At 42.1% G+C, this 18,491-nt stretch overlaps 2 protein-coding genes across 7 annotated transcripts in view; both read left to right on the top strand.

Annotated features, from left to right (window-relative positions):
• dcun1d3 (defective in cullin neddylation 1 domain containing 3) overlaps positions 1–5,611 on the top strand; it is a 140,678-nt gene extending 135,067 nt beyond the window's left edge. For all 4 annotated transcript variants that reach the window (XM_061967541.2, XM_061967542.2, XM_061967543.1 and 1 more), the window contains one exon: positions 3,888–5,611. In XM_061967541.2, the coding sequence (XP_061823525.1) occupies positions 3,888–4,425 (538 nt within the window). In that variant the 3' untranslated portion in view covers positions 4,426–5,611. The remainder of the gene's footprint in view (positions 1–3,887) is intronic.
• A 107-nt stretch (positions 5,612–5,718) lies between these two features.
• katnip (katanin interacting protein) overlaps positions 5,719–18,491 on the top strand; it is a 32,801-nt gene continuing 20,028 nt past the window's right edge. For 2 of the 3 annotated variants that reach the window (XM_061967536.1, XM_061967534.1), the window contains exons 1-10: positions 5,719–5,810; positions 10,253–10,425; positions 10,959–11,032; positions 11,186–11,364; positions 15,164–15,276; positions 15,336–15,437; positions 15,588–15,722; positions 15,829–16,069; positions 18,047–18,178; positions 18,268–18,410. In XM_061967536.1, the coding sequence (XP_061823520.1) occupies positions 10,405–10,425; positions 10,959–11,032; positions 11,186–11,364; positions 15,164–15,276; positions 15,336–15,437; positions 15,588–15,722; positions 15,829–16,069; positions 18,047–18,178; positions 18,268–18,410 (1,140 nt within the window). In that variant the 5' untranslated portion in view covers positions 5,719–5,810; positions 10,253–10,404. The remainder of the gene's footprint in view (positions 5,811–10,252; positions 10,426–10,958; positions 11,033–11,185; positions 11,365–15,163; positions 15,277–15,335; positions 15,438–15,587; positions 15,723–15,828; positions 16,070–18,046; positions 18,179–18,267; positions 18,411–18,491) is intronic. The other variant, XM_061967535.1, reaches the window with a different exon arrangement.

Raw genomic sequence — 18,491 nt, 5'->3', positions numbered from 1 at the left:
CGATCTTGATTTATATAACATACTTTTTTATTGTACTTAAAAAAACTGCATCACAAACAAAGGCTGCAATTGTCATTGACAAGACAGCTGATGCGGCATCCTATTTCGCTGTCACTCAGCGAGCCTCACCCGCCAGGACAAGTTGGCTCTTCTGCCCTGGTTGTACCTACTGATGGGCGACACCACCGGCAAGAAAATCACAACTAACATTTTTTTTTCCAAAAGTGTGCGGCCCTAATAAGTGGCATTTTTCTTGCTGAAATTAACCTTTCAGTTACACAGGAAATGCATCCTGCCCCACTCCTGTTAATGTCAGTGTGTACTTCAGCTGAAAAGAATAGCCCTCTGTTTGAGTCACGGTTGACTTCCCCTTAGCACAGCACTTTTTCAATCAAAGGTTCTCGATCAATCCTCACACATGCACAGTGGGTATTACGGGCATGCAAACAAGCGACAGTGATGTCTGTTGTTGTTTTATTTTTTTTTCCAATTCAGTCTCTTGCTCAAGGCCACTGCTACAATACTATTTGCTGGTCTTCAAACCTGGGACCCTCTGGTCACCACACCAAGACTGAATCACTGCTTGCCCCATATATTACCTCCTCCAAGGCAATATATTGTGCTTTGATTGTAGTTTGTTAGATGGTTTGTGAGTTGGTGTGAAGACCTCACAAGAATCGCATAACCAATTTCTGATAAATAAATGCAACCAACTATCATCACTATTACAGCTACTTGGACAAAAAAAGTAGAGGTGAGCTATTTGTGTTTTATTTTTATATGACCGGCAACATTATAATTGTATTTTATTTACAAAGCAGGTATCCACTCAAACAGCGCAGGTGTTTTCTTTATGCTATGTTGTGGCCAAATGTCTGAATTGAACAGTTTAAATATTATGGGTGTCCTCATCGGATATCGGTCTGATATCTGCAAAATACAAGCATCAAATGATATCGGCTTGCATCTAAAATCTCTGATATAAGCTCCGATACAAGCAGTCCTGCAGCGGTTTGTTTGTGCAAAGCTGGACAGCCATTTAGCATCTAAGGCCTTGGTCACACTTGATTTGTCAATTCCGATTTTTTCGCCCATATGTGAACTGTATCTGATTTTTTTATGTCAATATGAACCGTACAATTCCGAATATGTAAAATCTGACTCAGGCCTCTTTTTTGTATGTGGATATAAATCGGATATGTAAGCATTCATCTGAACGTCATCAAAAAGTGATGCCATAATTCATCGGCAAAATAAACGCGTACGAAAAAAATAGTTGACAAAGAAGTAGAAAACAGTTGAAAATAATGTTTTAGGAACTCCAGTCAATGTTCAACCACTCCTGTCTCCGACTTCTCGCCAATACACTCTGCAGAGGAAATGTCGTATAGAATGTACCACAAACTGCAAAAGGCCAAAATGCTTGCTTTCCTTCCTGATCTTCTACACGTAATAATTCTATTGAGAAAATGTTGACTTGGATTGCACAAAATTCTTGAAATTGCCATAAATACGCCAGGACTGACACCAACTAGAATTGGAACCATGTTTACTTCTGTAAACATTGCATCACGTGTGGCGTCATGATGTCATATCTGCATGCGGGCCAGTTTGCGTTCACATTGCATTTTTTTTGTAATGTGAACGACCACATGAAAAGGTCAGATTTGACCAAAAAAAATCAGAATTGGACATCCGACAGACCCTGCAGTGTGAACGTAGCCTACGTAAATATCCTCCAATAAGCACGCAAGTTTGATTCTTTCATGTATTTTAGTCAAGTAATTTACAAAAGGTAAACATGGTAGGCTATAGGCTTCTAGGAGCTAGCAGCTACCAAACAGCTAAGCACACAATAACGTACAAGCTAGACATTTCATACCTAGCATTGTTCTGTTTGGCCAATTTTACTTGCTCAAACCTTTTCTAACATTCCACACTACAAAATAATAAAAGCATGTACTAGGATTCCTCCTGATATCGTATTGGATTACTATTGGTATCGATCAACGCTCAAGGCTCTACTACCGCTGTTGTATTGGAAGTGAAAAAGCCATATTTGGGTAAATACACTAACAGCTGAAGCAAATATTCTTTGACCCTTTGGTGACCCCTGTTCTAGAAGGATGGCACAAGGGTACAGGGATTATTTGGTGCAGATCTGGCTAAATTTGAATGGTACTGTGTAGGGCTGTAGGATTTTGTGAAAAAAGCTAATTGAGATTTTTCTCTTCAAAATTGATATTTGATTTGCAATTTTTATAATTTATACATAAAAAGGCATACAAGATATGTTACTTTCAGACTGTCAATCAACATATTCTTGTCTCAAGGTGCCACACATTATAACAGTATGCAATTATTTACCTTAAAAACGATTTGGCTTTATGCAGATATACTTAGAGCTTTTGTCCACATAATGCTCTTAAAGTGAAACCCCCACTGCCCCTGATAAATAACTATAAAATGATTATAAAGGAATTATAATATATAATAATACTAATGCGAGTAACCATTAAAAAGGATAAAAACATATTTCCCATTATTGTAGAATTGTTTACCATTGTACTGTAATTGCAAGATAAATACGTTTATCTAAAATAAATAAACCAAAAAAATTGACTAATTTCTGTAGGCATTAATTAAACTAAAATAAATGATTATCTAAAATTTCGTTTTTTTCCCTAGTTGGAAAAACGACGTCAGACGTTGTCTTTTTGTTTGACATCTCGTGACCACGGCATTCGCTCGTTCGTCCGTGTTGATGGGCGTATATTGCCCATCCATTTTTAAGCTGAAATATTACCACAACAGGACATTTGGCTTCATAATCATATTTTTTTCCTCTTAATTTGTGTTCAGTTAAATAAATGTGCTGAGAGCGATGTTCTTTCTATTTGTTTGAAGCGGGAGACGAACAATCGCACTGATTAAAACCTCGATGTTGATTCGATGTCGATAAATCGTGCAGCCCTAGTACGGGTGTACTGTTCCAAACTGAAAATGGCACTGTTAATTTTGGATAGAAAAACACTTCTCTCCACATTTTTTTTCTTTTCTTTTGTTAATAATTAGGCAGCTTGGCTATTGAGCTCTATTAAAGTAGATACATTTCCAGTGTTTCACATATGTGGCGCCAAATTTAATTGTAGTGGGTCGCCACAATTAATTGAGAAACACTGATTTATATCAGAAGTAAAATCAAATGCTGGTTAAAATTTTTTTAATATTCTCATTCATCCGACTAATTAAATTCTCAGGGCATTGGACCGGTCAGTTTGTCAAAGAGGACATTTTACCTCTCCTCCCAGTAGGCTTCATCAATTCTTGCTCACTGACTTGTATAGGACAGCTCTAGTCTGAGAGGATGGTGCAGGATTCAAAGTATTTATCCTCCAAAACCTATACTCTGACTTAAAATGTGATCCTTTTTTTCCTGGAATCTTCACTATACAGTAAGTAATCTCCACTGCAACTCAACTGTACTTGTTGCGGCTGTTTTTCCATTGGCAGTTCCAGGGATCTGACGGCTCAATTTGTAGTACCTTACATGGCGAGAAATGATCAAAATGAACACACATGCTAACATTAGCTCTGATTCCTGCTGTATTATTTATACTCCACTGTCAGTTCTGTTGCTGCCTTCAGTCTCCTCTTCGATAACTAATTATTACCCTTCATGCCGAGAAATAAATGCAGGAGATTCTTTTCATCCATTATTTGCCGGTGTGTCCTCTTTTTGTCTGTTTCTTGTTTTAAGTGGGGAAAACTACCGCACCTTTTGTGGCAAGTACAGCAGTTGGTACAATGCAGTGGAAAAGCAGTAATAATTTGTAAATTTAAGAGAAATGTCATTCTGAATTGCAGTGTTTTGTCTGTGTCAACAGAAAGGAGTTTGTTGAGGGCTGCAAGGCAATCCAGGCAGACAGCCTTGAAGGAATCTGCTCCCGCTTCCCCTACATGCTACTGGACGCCCAGGGCGAGGAGAACTTCAAGGACCTGTACCGCTTTACCTTCCAGTTTGGCCTGGATGCAGACGAGGGCCAGCGCTCGCTGCAGCGGGACATTGCCATTGCACTGTGGCGCTTGGTGTTCACCCAGGACATGCCGTCTATCCTGGAGCACTGGTTGGACTTCCTGGCGGAGAACCCCTCAGGCGTTCGGGGCATCTCGAGGGACACTTGGAACATGTTCCTGAACTTCACCCAGGCTATCGGGGCCGACCTGAGCAACTACAGCGAGGACGAGGCCTGGCCCAGCCTTTTCGACACCTTTGTGGAGTGGGAATTGGAGCGCAGGAAAAAAGAGGAGGCAGTAATGTCGAAAGACGAAGAGGGACCGCTGACAGAGACGGAGAGTTCGCCCAGCACAGACAGACTCGCAACAGAGGGCAGTCGTGGATCACAGACATGGGGGGGGCACTGACCAGCGAACAAGAGAACATTTGTAAGGGAGGAAACATTTATGTGAAATGCACATTTGTCAACCACGGGAGGAATATTAGAATTACCATTACAGCTGGTCATTTTTCTGTTGCAATGGTATTCCTGCTTTGCATATTTTATAAGATTTGTGTTTCGAAAGGGCTCTATGAACTGACATGTTAAGCACTTCTATTTAAGTTATTGCTCTAACCCTGCGCTCTGTGTTTTTAAGTGACAAGGCTTGGGGTCCATTTTTACTTGCACCTACCTACCATAATACATCAAACTCGGCTAAACTAAAAAAAAACAAAAAGCCATAACATTACTGTTATATAAATTATTCATTTTGAGATGGTCACACTGCTGATTTGTTTTGTATCTTAAAGAAGGGAAGGGGGGCGCCCACAGTTTTTTAAGTTTGAGGTTGTATTGTTTGCTTCTATCTTGCAGTGCTGTGAGTATGAATTAGTATTGCCTTCACCACTATCGGCCTGCAACAACATGGAAAACAGATACACTATTCCTAGGGCATTTTATACCAGGGAATAAATTGTTTTAGTTTAATTTTCACCCCCACCAATGACTGTTGAAAATCCTATTTCCATGGTAACTGACCCCACACTTCAATTTTGGATTGTGTTTGAGTTACGACTGAGCTTTGTCTACAACGCTCCCTATTGACCTCTTGACATCTACAAATGTCCATTTCCTTTCAAGAAGCAGCCAAGTGTCGACAACGCAATGACGCTGCCTTTTCACGGAAACCCAAATCTGCTGACGCTACGTCATTTCTTGTCAGATGCTGTTACATTCAAAGCTTAATGATGTTTACCTCCAGGCAGTCAAGGTTTGACACAGCCTGTACAAGTGCACATGTCACAATGTTGACTAAGCATGGTTCTGTCTAATAAGATTGCACAAAATTCTTATGGATGGCATGCGAGGGCACGATACTTGCAGCACTTGGCACAAATTGATGTCAGCTGAATTAATTCCATTCAAACCTTTCACAGAGTACAATATTAGACACGGGTGTTGACAGGTGAATAAGTGCTTACCTGTCTGCTATCAATGGAGTGGTGAGTGGGTGAGCAAAACCGGATTTTAGTTTACAGCCACAACCTCATCTTATCCTTTTTATATGAACTGTATTGATTTATAATTAATAAACACAGTGTTGAACTTTTGACTGTTGAAAGTGTGTGTATTAATGTTGTTTTGGAGGTAGTTTGAGCTGCAGGGGCACATGGGGCGTGTCCTCGACGCTTGCGGCTCTCCTGATTGGTCGAGAACTATCCTGGTAACCATGGATCACAACACTGTACCCATGAGGAAAGCAGCCGTTTTGTTTGTGAGCTAACTGCTAACAAAGCATCTACCAAGACGGTTAGTCATTCTTATAACATTTTTAACTAGATGCTGCCATTTACTTTATAGTTAATACCCATTCGGTTTTGCCAATGAACATAAAAGATGGACGCTATAGCCAGCTAGCTAGCATGCCAGTAGGTTAGCGCATGCTAGATATTGAGCTGGTGAACGTTTCCTAGTACAATATTATTTTCAAATACACTTTTTGTTGTAAATGTTCATCTTTAATTGTAATAGCTACAATTAAAATGACAGCTATGTAATGCCCACGTCATGTCCAGTACGTCTAATGTAACCCCGTTTCTCAGTTAGGATGACGTCATTGATATGTATAAACAGATGTTTGCATGTGTCACATGCATATTTAAACATCAGATTGTGAATATGTGTGTCTCGTTGCTTTCTATCGTGGCGTAATCAGTGTCCATCTGCAGCGGCCAACGCGCATAACAAAACACGCTTTATTTGTTTGAAAAATGCTTGACTCAGGTAATAAACCAAAATGGATGCCTGTAGGAAAACAACCTGGAGGCAAAAGCGGGGGGAATTGATTGATTGATTGAAACTTTTATTAGTAGATTGCACAGTTCGGTACATAATCCGTACAATTGACCACTAAATGGTAACACCCGAATACGTTTTTCAACTTGTTGGGGTCCACGTAAATCAATTCATGGTACAAATATACAGGTAAAAGCCAGTAAATTAGAATATTTTGAAAAACTTGATTTATTTCAGTAATTGCATTCAAAAGGTGTAACTTGTACATTATATTTATTCATTGCACACAGACTGATGCATTCAAATGTTTATTTCATTTAATTTTGATGATTTGAAGTGGCAACAAATGAAAATCCAAAATTCCGTGTGTCACAAAATTAGAATATTACTTAAGGCTAATACAAAAAAGGGATTTTTAGAAATGTTGGCCAACTGAAAAGTATGAAAATGAAAAATATGAGCATGTACAATACTCAATACTTGGTTGGAGCTCCTTTTGCCTCAATTACTGCGTTAATGCGGCGTGGCATGGAGTGCTCTAAAACTTGCTGGTAGACGGCTGCGTTGACCCTGGATCTCAGGAAACAGAGTGGACCGACACCAGCAGACGACATGGCACCCCAAACCATCACTGATGGTGGAAACTTTACACTAGATTTCAGGCAACGTGGATCCTGTGCCTCTCCTGTCTTCCTCCAGACTCTGGGACCTCGATTTCCAAAGGAAATGCAAAATTTGCATGGTTGGGTGATGGTTTGGGGTGCCATGTCATCTGCTGGTGTCGGTCCACTCTGTTTCCTGAGATCCAGGGTCAACGCAGCCGTCTACCAGCAAGTTTTAGAGCACTTCATGCTTCCTGCTGCTGACCTGCTCTATGGAGATGGAGATTTCAAGTTCCAACAGGACTTGGCGCCTGCACACAGCGCAAAATCTACCCGTGCCTGGTTTACGGACCATGGTATTTCTGTTCTAAATTGGCCCGTCAACTCCCCTGACCTTAGCCCCATAGAAAATATGTGGGGTATTGTGAAAAGGAAGATGCAGAATGCCAGACCCAAAAACGCAGAAGAGTTGAAGGCCACTATCAGAGCAACCTGGGCTCTCATAACACCTGAGCAGTGCCAGAAACTCATCGACTCCATGCCACGCCGCATTAACGCAGTAATTGAGGCAAAAGGAGCTCCAACCAAGTATTGAGTATTGTACATGCTCATATTTTTCATTTTCATACTTTTCAGTTGGCCAACATTTCTAAAAATCCCTTTTTTGTATTAGCCTTAAGTAATATTCTAATTTTGTGACACACGGAATTTTGGATTTTCATTTGTTGCCACTTCAAATCATCAAAATGAAATGAAATAAACATTTGAATGCATCAGTCTGTGTGCAATGAATAAATATAATGTACAAGTTACACCTTTTGAATGCAATTACTGAAATAAATCAAGTTTTTCAAAATATTCTAATTTACTGGCTTTTACCTGTATACTATCAGCATAATACAGTCATCACACAAGTGAATCATCAGAGTATATACATTGAATTATTTACATTATTTACAATCCGGGGGGTGGGATGGGGAGGGTTTGGTTGATAACAGCACTTAATTCAGTCATCAACAATTGCATCATCAGAGAAATGGGCAATGAAACGGTATAGGTCTGACTTGGTAGGATATGTACAGCGAGCAGAGAACATAGTGAGTTCAGATAGCATAAGAACAAGTATATACATGAGAAATACATTTGATTATTTACATTTGGTTATTTACAATCCGGGGAGGTGGGATGTGGAAGAGGAAGGGTGTTAGTCAAGGGTTGAAGTTGCCTGGAGGTGATGTTTTAGTGCGGTTTTGAAGGAGGATAGAGATGCACTTTCTTTCACACCCGTTGGGAGTGCATTCCATATTGATGTGTCATAGAAGGAGAATGAGTTAAGACTTTTGTTAGATTGGAATCTGGGTTTAACGTGGTTAGTGGAACTCCCTCTGGTGTTGTGGTTATAGCGGTCATTTACGTTAAGGAAGTAGTTTGACATGTACTTTGGTGTCAGGGAGTTGTAGTGGATTTTATAGACTAGGCTCAGTGCAAGTTGTTTCACTCTGTCCTCCACCCTGAGCCAGCCCACTTTGGAGAAGTGGGTTGGAGTGATGTGTGATCTGGGGTGGAGGTCTAAAAGTAACCTGACTAGCTTGTTCTGGGATGTTTGGAGTCTAGATTTGAGGGTTTTGGAGGTGCTAGGGTACCAGGAGGTGCAAGCGTAATCGAAAAAGGGTTGAACGAGAGTTCCCGCTAGAATCTTCAAGGTGCTTTTGTTGACCATAGAGGAGATTCTGTAGAGAAATCTTGTTCGTTGGTTGACCTTTCTGATTACTTTGGTTGCCATTTTATCACAGGAAAGATTAGCCTCTAGAATGGGACCTAGGTAAGTGACCTCATCTTTCCTGGTGATAACAATGTCACCCAGTTTTATAGTGAAGTCACTGACTTTCTTGAGATTGATTTGGGACACTGTATGTACCCATGCGGACGCTGTATCGATCCGTTGTGGTGAAGAAGGAGCTGAGCCGGAAGGCAAAGCTCTCAATTTACCGGTCGATCTACGTTCCCATCCTCACCTATGGTCATGAGCTTTGGGTAATGACCGAAAGGACAAGATCAAGGGTACCAGCGGCCGAAATGAGTTTCCTCCGCCGGGTGGCAGGGCTCTCCCTTAGAGATAGGGTGAGAAGCTCTGTCATCCGGGGGGAACTCAAAGTAAAGCCGCTGCTCCTCCACATCGAGAGGAGCCAGATGAGGTGGTTCGAGCATCTGGTCAGGATGCCACCCGAACGCCTCTCTCGGGAGGTGTTTAGGGCACGTCCGACCGGTAAGAGGCCACAGGGAAGACCCAGGACACGTTGGGAAGACTATGTCTCCCGGCTGGCCTGGGAACGCCTCGGGATCCCCCGGGAAGAGCTGGAAGAAGTGGCTGGGGAGAGGGAAGTCTGGGCTTCCCTGCTTAGGCTGCTGCCCCCGCGACCCAACCTCGGATAAGCGGAAGAAGATGGATGGATGGATGGATGGATTTGGGACCCAAATAAGATGGATTCCGTTTTACCTATGTGTATGGATAGTTTGTCAGCAAGCCAGGTGCAAATACTAAGGAGTTCAGCACTGAGGATTTTTTCCACCTGTGACTTGTCCTTGCCGTATACCAGCAGGGCCGAGTCATCCGCAAACAGGAACAATTCACAGTCACATGCTGATGACATGTCATTTACGTATATTAGGAACAGTAAAGGCCCTAAAATGCTGCCTTGGGGGACTCCACAGCTTACTGAGAGGGGGGGGGACACGGTGCCGTTCACCTCTACCACCTGTTTCCTCCCCTCCAAGTAAGATTGCATCCAGCTCGATGAGGTTTTATGAAATCCGATTGCTCTGAGCTTATCCAACAGTATAGCGTGGTTTACGGTGTCAAAGGCCTTCTGAAGGTCCAGCATGACCATGCCGCAGTATTTGCCCACGTCCACCTCATGTTTAATGTGGAAAAACATAAAAAAGGCGAAAGGTTAGTTTGTAAGTGTAATGTTTGCACAGGTAAAACGCAACTACTGAAAATGTATCGTGGCTGAAATGTTAAGTAACTAAATGGGTTATACTTGTTCAGCGCTTTTCTACTTTCAAGGTACTCAAAGCGCTTTGACACTATTTCCACATTCACCCATTCACACACACATTCACACACTGATGGCGGGAGCTGCCATGCAAGGCCCTAACCATGACCCATCAGGAGCAAGGGTGAAGTGTCTTGCTCAAGGACACAACGGACGTGACGATGTTGGTAGAAGGTGGGGATCAAACCAGGAACCCTCCGGTTGCTGGCATGGCCACTCTCCCAACTGCACCACGCCGTCCCAAACATCGGGGGACAATGTTTGCTGCAATACTAAGTCCATGTTTTTTTTGCCACAGCAACCCATTACTGTTTGGACATGGTGGATGCAGCCCTCTTCAAAATAAAGATTTCCTAACGGATATCCCGGGTCAGGAGGCACTTCAGGTGCAGGCCTCGGAACAGCCCACAAGGTGATGTGGATTGTGGACACAGCGTGATCTGCAGCCGCATGATGGATGATAATAGCGAGGTTGGTCACGTCCACTCAGCGTGTTGACTCATCTCGGTTCAATTTACAGTCTGCTGCTCTCTTTTATTCTGCACGTCACCAAGAAAGCTCTTTACAATTCAGCAGCTGTCCCTATGTATTCTCTGGACTGGATTTCTGCTCTTGTTAACAACAGTTCTGTGCTCCTCTGTCCTGCTTTGCTTGTCTTCTGCTCCCTTCCTGCTCTTTGACAGATGCTGTAGCCTAGTTGGCCTCTAGAAATACCCAAGTAAGGGCTTTGGGATTTTTTTTCTCATTCTTCCTGCTGATGTTGCATGATGGTGTGGCAAAATTCAATACATCCTCTTTCCAATAAAACTGAATAGTTGAATTTTAATTGTTGTAAGTATTGATAATGATATTGATGACTTGATTGATACATTATTTGAAGGCGATGGATGGCCTATCTTACAGTTAATTTTAGACAGAAGGTGAAAGCTTTATGCATAGTTTAATCTTGATTGATAATGTAGGCTTTCTTGACTTCTTTTTTTGTTGTTTTTGTGCACCTAAAGTCGTGCCAAGGAAAGAAGCCTGTCGGTGATGACAATGTGGATGAATATTTAATCGCCCTCCAGCACAAAAACAGGTGAAGTGTGAGCACGAGCTCTCAGGAGACCAAATAGATTGTATGTCACAGAGAAGATGCACGGCCTGTGCGTGACTTACAGTCCTTGTGGTTACCTGTTTTTAGAAAGTTAGCTGCCAAATATTCTGAGAATAATTTGCTGTTGGTCCACAGAATCCTGAACCGCCTCAAAGCTAAAGACCCAAGGAAGATAGAGCTGGAAAGGCTCGAGCAGGGCTTCTCTCTTTACTTTAATGGAGCCAATGCGGAATCCTTCAAGAGGCCACGCAAGAGCTGTAAGTACAACAAGCCAGTCAGCGCCACGCCTGTTTGGAGGACCACACGTACAGCAGGTGAGCACATACGATGCAACCAAAAGTACTTGTCGAACATGACAGCTCAGTGAGCATTAACTCAGTGTGTTTTGATTATTCTTTGGCTGTGACATTTTTTGTGGCGCTATACTGCAACATAAAGGTAATAGTCATGATGGCAAAGAGCATGAAAAAAGTCTAATTATGACCATTGTACTGAAAATGTAACTTATGGCACGGCCGTAACCTGTTTATTTGTCCTGGCTATCAGTAGAGTATTGTCTAAGCCAGTGTTTTTCAACCACTGTGCCGCGGCACAGTAGTGTGCCGTGAGATACAGTCTCGTGTGCCGTGGAAGATGATCTAATTTCACCTATTTGGGTTAAAAATATTTTTTGCAAACCAGTAATTATAGTCTGCAAATGATGTGTTGTTGTTGAGTGTCGGTGCTGTCTAGAGCTCGGCAGAGTAACCGTGTATTATTCTTCCATATCAGTAGGTGGCAGCCGGTAGCTAATTGCTTTGTAAATGTCGGAAACAGCGGGAGGCAGTGTGCAGGTAAAAAAGTGTCTAATGCTTAAACCAAAAATAAACAAAAGGTGAGTGCCCCTAAGAAAAAGCATTGAAGCAAAGGAAAGGCTACACGTAACGAAACTAAAATTGAACTGGCTACAAAGTAAACAAAAACAGAATGCTGGACGACAGCAAAGACTTACTGTGGAGCAAAGACGGCGTCCACAATGTACATCCGAACATGACATGAAAATCAACAATGTCCCCACAAAGAGGGATAAAAACAACTGAAATATTCTTGATTGCTAAAACAAAGTAGATGCGGGAAATATCGTATCAAAGGAAGACATGAAACTGCTACAGGAAAATTCCAAAACAAGAGAAAAAGCCACCAAAATAGGAGCGCAAGACAAGAACTAATACACTACACACAGGAAAACAGCAAAAAACTAAAAATAACTCAGAGCGTGATGTGACAGGTGGTGACAGTACACCTACTTTGAGACAAGAGCTATAGTGATGCATGCTTGGTTATGGTTTAAAGTCATATCCAACAATTACGACAACAACTTTTTACTGTCAACTGAGTTTAGTTTTTTAATGATTTCTGCTGGTGGTGTGCCTCCGGATTTTTTCAACGCAAAAAATGTGCCTTTGCTCAAAAAAGGTTGAAAAACACTGGTCTAAGCAACAAAAATGAGATGTGTTTGGTGGGACACAGCCCTGCCTGTGTATTTTAGTGTAGTCAGTGTACAGCTTGTATAGCTGTTTAGATTTACCATCCACTGACAATGAATCAACACACAACCACCATTGTCTAAATAGCTTGCAACACAAGTGAGTAGCAAGATAAAATAGTACCTCAATTTACAAGTTTAATTGGTTCTATGACAGAGCACTTGTATATTAGGTCAACGTCTCCCATTGAAATGAATTAAAATACAATTAATTGGGATTTCGGCCGCCTCCAACATATAAATGGGTTGTACTTGTATAGCGCTTTTCTACCTTCAAGGTACTCAAAGCGCTTTGACACTACTTCCACATTTACCCATTCACACACACATTCACACACTGATGGAGGGAGCTGCCATGCAAGGCGCTAACCAGCACCCATCAGGAGCAAGGGTGAAGTGTCTTGCTCAGGACACAACGGACATGACGAGGTTGGTACTAGGTGGGGATTGAACCAGGGACCCTCGGGTCGCGCACGGCCATTCTTCCACTGCGCCACGCCGTCCCCATATCACATTTTTAACATGTAACATGCCTTTAAAAAAAAAAGCTTGTAGAGTGGACTTCCACGTTGTCTCCTTTGTGCTGCTTCTCCATATTTTCATCGATAGATGTCCGCCATTTCAAAATTATTTTAACACCCTTGGCTGGCGTTAGACTCATGCTGCTTCAGTAGGGTGCAGACTCGCTGTGATACACTCTAACTGCTTTGCCAACTGTCATGTTTTGATCGTTTCTTCCTTCAATTCAATGAATATCAACCATTTATTTTTCCAAACACTGTCCTTCACACTCACTTTCGTCGTTCCCATTGTTGAAAAAAACTAAGTTAAGATCATTTTAAGCTTTAAGTTAATGCTAGTCTGTTAGACAAGTTAAAAGGTTTTGGTTGGAGCTTTTGCTACGCCAACAAATGGTGGGAATGCTTGTAACTCAAAGTATATCAATTAGTAAAGAGACAGCTCTTATCTGAAAACACTTTTAAGTTGAGGTACAGTGCCACTGTACTGTAACTGTGTCTGGCCCATAGTCAGGCATGGCAGTGGTCATGTCATAGGTCTGGGGCTGCATGAGTGCGCTGACATGTTGATCCCGGAAAATATTAATTCTATAGTTGTATTCCGTCACTTAACCTTTGAACGGAAGTAAATGAAGTGGTGGGCCGCCAAACCAATTGTGCAGCAAACTATCCAATTATGCCTACTAGGCCTAGATCATGTCATAAAAAGCAGATACGAGCAAATAATCAAACTATGCAATGGAATATACGTTATAATGATTTGTCGATTGATATCAAGGAAACTCCATCGCTCGCGTTCCCAGACATGACGAACTATCTGGTTTAGATGAAAACTTGAAAAAGCATGTAGACCTATAACTTCTTTGGGTGTAGATGGGTCAAGGACATTGGTATCAAGATTCTCCTTGATAAATCATGTATCGTTTTGCTGTTTAAGGTTGCATTTTATGATTTAACTTCACGTCCACTGACATCCATGCTTGTTGTCTTATTGTTGTTGCACGCGTCGTTACGAGTATGCATGTTTTTTCCTGTCTTCATCAAAATGTAACTATAGGATGTCAAGGTTTTGTATGTTATGAAAGCTTAAGCCTTATGATTGCTGCCTTTGGTAAAAGTTTAACACTTTTAGGTTTTGCTCACATTTGCTTTCTTTTATTTAGACTCGCCGAGTTGGTGCTATACGAAACACTGGGAGCAAAAATGCGTTTTAAGAACTCTGAAAAAAAAGATCAAATACAATTAATATTAAAAAATAATACTTCAATAAAAAACACTAAACGTTAAAACTACCGTATTTTCCGGAGTATAAGTCGCACCGGAGTATAAGTCGCACCTGCCGAAAATGCATAATAAAGAAGTAAAAAAACATATATAAGTTGCACTGGAGCCCGGCCAAACTATGAAAAAAACTGCGACTTATAGTCCGAAAAATACGGTATATCAAACAATCCTTTAACAAAGTGATCACTGCCAACTTGTTAGTTCTTCAACTCTACTCCCTGGACTGGAGTGCGTACCTCTATTCTCCTCGTCTTTCGTATAATCTTTACGTCTTCCCGCCCTCCTTGATTACCTCTCGAAGAACTCTGAAGAAACGTTTATCCTTTTCGCGATTTCAACGGTTCCAACACCCTAAAACAATGCAACAGACATTCGTTGGCCCACCACTTCGAGCCTTGCATACACGAGCCGGGCGTGACTTCAGGTGAATACCACCTTCTATATTCGATAAGTCTTAATACAAATAAATTGTTACAGAACGTGATGACTGCGTTTGTCATCCAAACAAACAAAAACTCGCCTTTTTGCCTTTTTCACCCCGACCATAAGGAGCGCTTGCTAATAGCCACCACTCATGAGCCTGCAGCTGGCACGCCATGATTCCCATGCCCATTCCTGGTTGAATAAATGGTAGTGACAGTTTGTAGCTTGCAGCAGGTTTCCCTCTATTCCTGCCCTTATGTGCCGTGGACCATCTGCATGCATAATTGCGTGTTCCATCTGCGCTCAAGTGATCGCCGTGCGGCACGCTCTCTTCATGTTCCTTTCTGTGCTGTGACTCATCAGCAGATGTCTCTAGAAGCGCCTACCAGCTAAGTGAAGATAGTCATTTGGAGGACAGCCACAAGCAGAGGAGCCACACAGCCCCGGGAAAGGTCCAGAGGAAAGAATGGGTGCAGGTACATACCTTTTATTTGCACTTTGAATATGTATTTTTAAGTATTTGATGTTTGTGCAGGATTCCATCATAATCCGGACAGAGGATGGACTGAGTTTGAAGATATGCCCGCAAAAGCGCTACTCGGATGATTTTGAGCCCTATGAGAGCACAGACATGGAGGTAGTGTGCACATATAACCAAGCCTGTGTGTGGGGGTGCTTTATTTCTATTAAGGGGAGGGGCTGTGTGTGTCAGCAGCAGCTGTCTGTACTATTTAGCATCCCTCCATCTCTGCCGTTTGCCCCCTTCCAACCACCACTCCTCACACAGACCTCAGGCCCACGCTCGCCTCGCGCTCCCCGCTCACCAAGGGACAATTATAAGCATCCCCGGCCCGAGAGCGAAGGAGACCAAGCGAATCAGGACCACAACGAGAAGGTGCTTCTCAACCTCGAGGAAGTGAAGGTGATAAGGATTCTAAAAATGTTTGTTATTCCCCTAATTCACAATGCACATATTAGTGTGTGCACCTGCTTGATTGACAGTTAACGCTGACCTCCTTTTAAACCAGGTTTTGAGGCGCAGCCTGGAGAACAGCATGCGGCATAGCAGCCGCGGCTCAGCGGGGGAGGAGTCAGACGAAGAGTGGGTGGAGGAGCAAATCGAGCGGGAGGAGAGCACAGAAAGTCTAGACGAACTTGGACTTCCTGTGCCTTCCTCCAAGTCTTCCTCCAATGCACGTTCCGGAACTTCCCATAGCCATTTTGACCCGGCAAACCTCATTGTACTTGACTTTGGACCCGCACCTAAAGGTGGGTGTCACCGTCCACTCTAATATGTAAATATCTTCTTGATGATCCCAATAAACAAACACATTGTTGGAAGTAAGCAACCGTTGATCAGTTTCAGTGTCAAACTGTCTCTGTCATACAAACTTCTAAAGCGAATTTCTAAGTAATATTTTGACATTTTTTATGTCATGTGAATGTTGAAAGAAGCTAGCTACTGTATTATAAAACTTCACTCTCCGCTGATAACGTGACGGACGTTTAGATTTTAATATTTTTAACCGTCACATAAGTGTAAAAATAAGTTCACCGCTGTATGTTAACATGTCTACTCACCATTGACTGACTGCTTAGGAGGGGATTTTCTTCACATTAGGACTAGGCCGCACTATGGCGGAAGGCGGGGTACACCCTGGACAAGTCGCCACCTCATCGCAGGGCCAACACAGATAAACAGGCAACATTCACACACTAGGGACAATTTAGTGTTGTCAATCAATCAATCAATCAAAATGTATTTCTCTAGGGCCTTCATCACAAGTTTGGCCTTCGTTGTTCAGTGGCTATTTGTTTTTCGTTGGCGGTGGCTATTTCTTCTTTGTTTCCAGTGGATATTTATTTTTGTTGGCGGCGGCTATTTTTCCTTTGTTGCCTGTAGCTATTTCTTCTTAGTTGTTCGGCGGCTATTTCTTTTACGTTGTTTGTCAACTATATGTTCTTTGTTGGCGGCGGTTATTTCTTCTTCATTGTCGGCGACTATTTCTTCTTTGTTGGCGGAGAGTATTTCTCCTTCGTTGTTCGACGGCTATTTCAAACAACCAATTAATCTAATTGTATTTATATAGCCCTTAATCACATGTTTCTTCTTCGTTGGCGGCGACTGTTTCTTTTTCATTGGCATTAGTTACAGTATTTCTTCTTAGTTTGCGGCGGCTATTTTTTCTTCGTTAGCAGTGGCTATATGTTCTTAGTTGTTTCGGTGGCTATTTGGTCTTCGTTGGCGGCGGCAATTTATTTTCCGTTGACGGCGGCTATTTTTCTTCGTTGTTTGGCGACTATTTCTTTGTTGTTCGGCGGCTATTTCTTCTTCGTTGGCAGCGGCTATTTCTCCTTTGTTGTTCGACGGCTATTTCAATTATTCAATAAATGTAATTGAATTTATATAGCCCTTGATCAAATGTTTTTTCTTCGTTGGCGGCGACTGTTTCTTTTTCGATGGCGTCAGCTACAGTATTTCTTCTTAGTTGGCGGCGACTATTTTTTCTTCGTTAGCAGTGGCTATATGTTCTTAGTTGTTTCGGTGGCTATTTCTTCTTCGTTGGCGGCGGCAATTTATTTTCCGTTGACGGCGGCTATTTTTCTTCGTTGTTTGGCGACTATTTCTTTGTTGTTCGGCGGCTATTTCTTCTTCGTTGGCAGCGGCTATTTCTCCTTTGTTGTTCGACGGCTATTTCAATTATTCAATTAATGTAATTGTATTTATATAGCCCTTAATCAAATGTTTTTTCTTCGTTGGCGTCAGTTACAGTATTTCTTCTTAGTTGATGGCGGCTATTTTTTCTTCGTTAGCAGTGGCTGTTTGTTGTAGTTGTTCGGTGGCTATTTATTTTTCGTTGACGGCGGCTATTTTTCTTTGTTGTTTGGCGACTATTTTTTCTTTGTTGTTCGGCGGCTATTTGTTCTTCGATGGCGGCGGCTATTTTTTCTTCGTTGTTTGGCAAATATTCCTTGTTTTTTGGCAGCGATTATTTCTTCTTTGCTGGCTGCGGCCATTTCTTTTTTGTTGGCGGCTATTTCTTCTTTGTCGTTCGAGGCCTATTTCTTGTTCATTGGCGGAGACTACTTCCTCTTCGTTGTTTGGCGACTATTTCTTCTTGGTTGTTCGGCAGCTATTTCTTCTTCATTGGCGGCGGTTATTTTTTCTTTGTCGTTAGGTGACTATTCCTTGTTTGTTGGCGGCGATTATTTCTTCTTCTTTTCTTCTGTTTGAATTATTTCTAGATCGTAAGCTTGAGCGTTCATTGTCTGCGAAGAGGAAGGAAAACAGTGACTCTTTCATACCTTGTAAGCCAGTGTTGGTGAAGAGCAAAACATTGGATAGACCACCTTCCAAAGACAGCTGGGATTGTCCAAGTACATCTTTTTGCCAGCCTTGCAACATTTGAGATCATGTTTCAGTATAGTATCGCTTAGATGACAAGAGCATGTGTGTGTTTTTTTAGGGCCAGCGAGTCAGGCAGAGAGGCCCCTGTCAACCGCTAGGAGGACTTTCACTGAGAAGCAGGACCAAGATGAGGTCGCACGTGGGGTGTGCCAGGCCATCCAGAGAGAAAACAATAGTCCTGAGCTCTTCGCTCGCAACATGGTCTGCATAGCTCACACCTCCATTATTGTGACCGTATTCTTACTTTGACTGTATGATTTTAATCCAGCCCCAGATTTGGCT

The sequence above is a fragment of the Nerophis lumbriciformis genome, linkage group LG11 (assembly GCF_033978685.3).
Source record: "Nerophis lumbriciformis linkage group LG11, RoL_Nlum_v2.1, whole genome shotgun sequence".
NCBI lineage: Eukaryota > Metazoa > Chordata > Actinopteri > Syngnathiformes > Syngnathidae > Nerophis > Nerophis lumbriciformis.
Note: the sequence above shows the minus strand (reverse complement) of the source record. Positions and strands in the feature narration are given on the sequence as shown.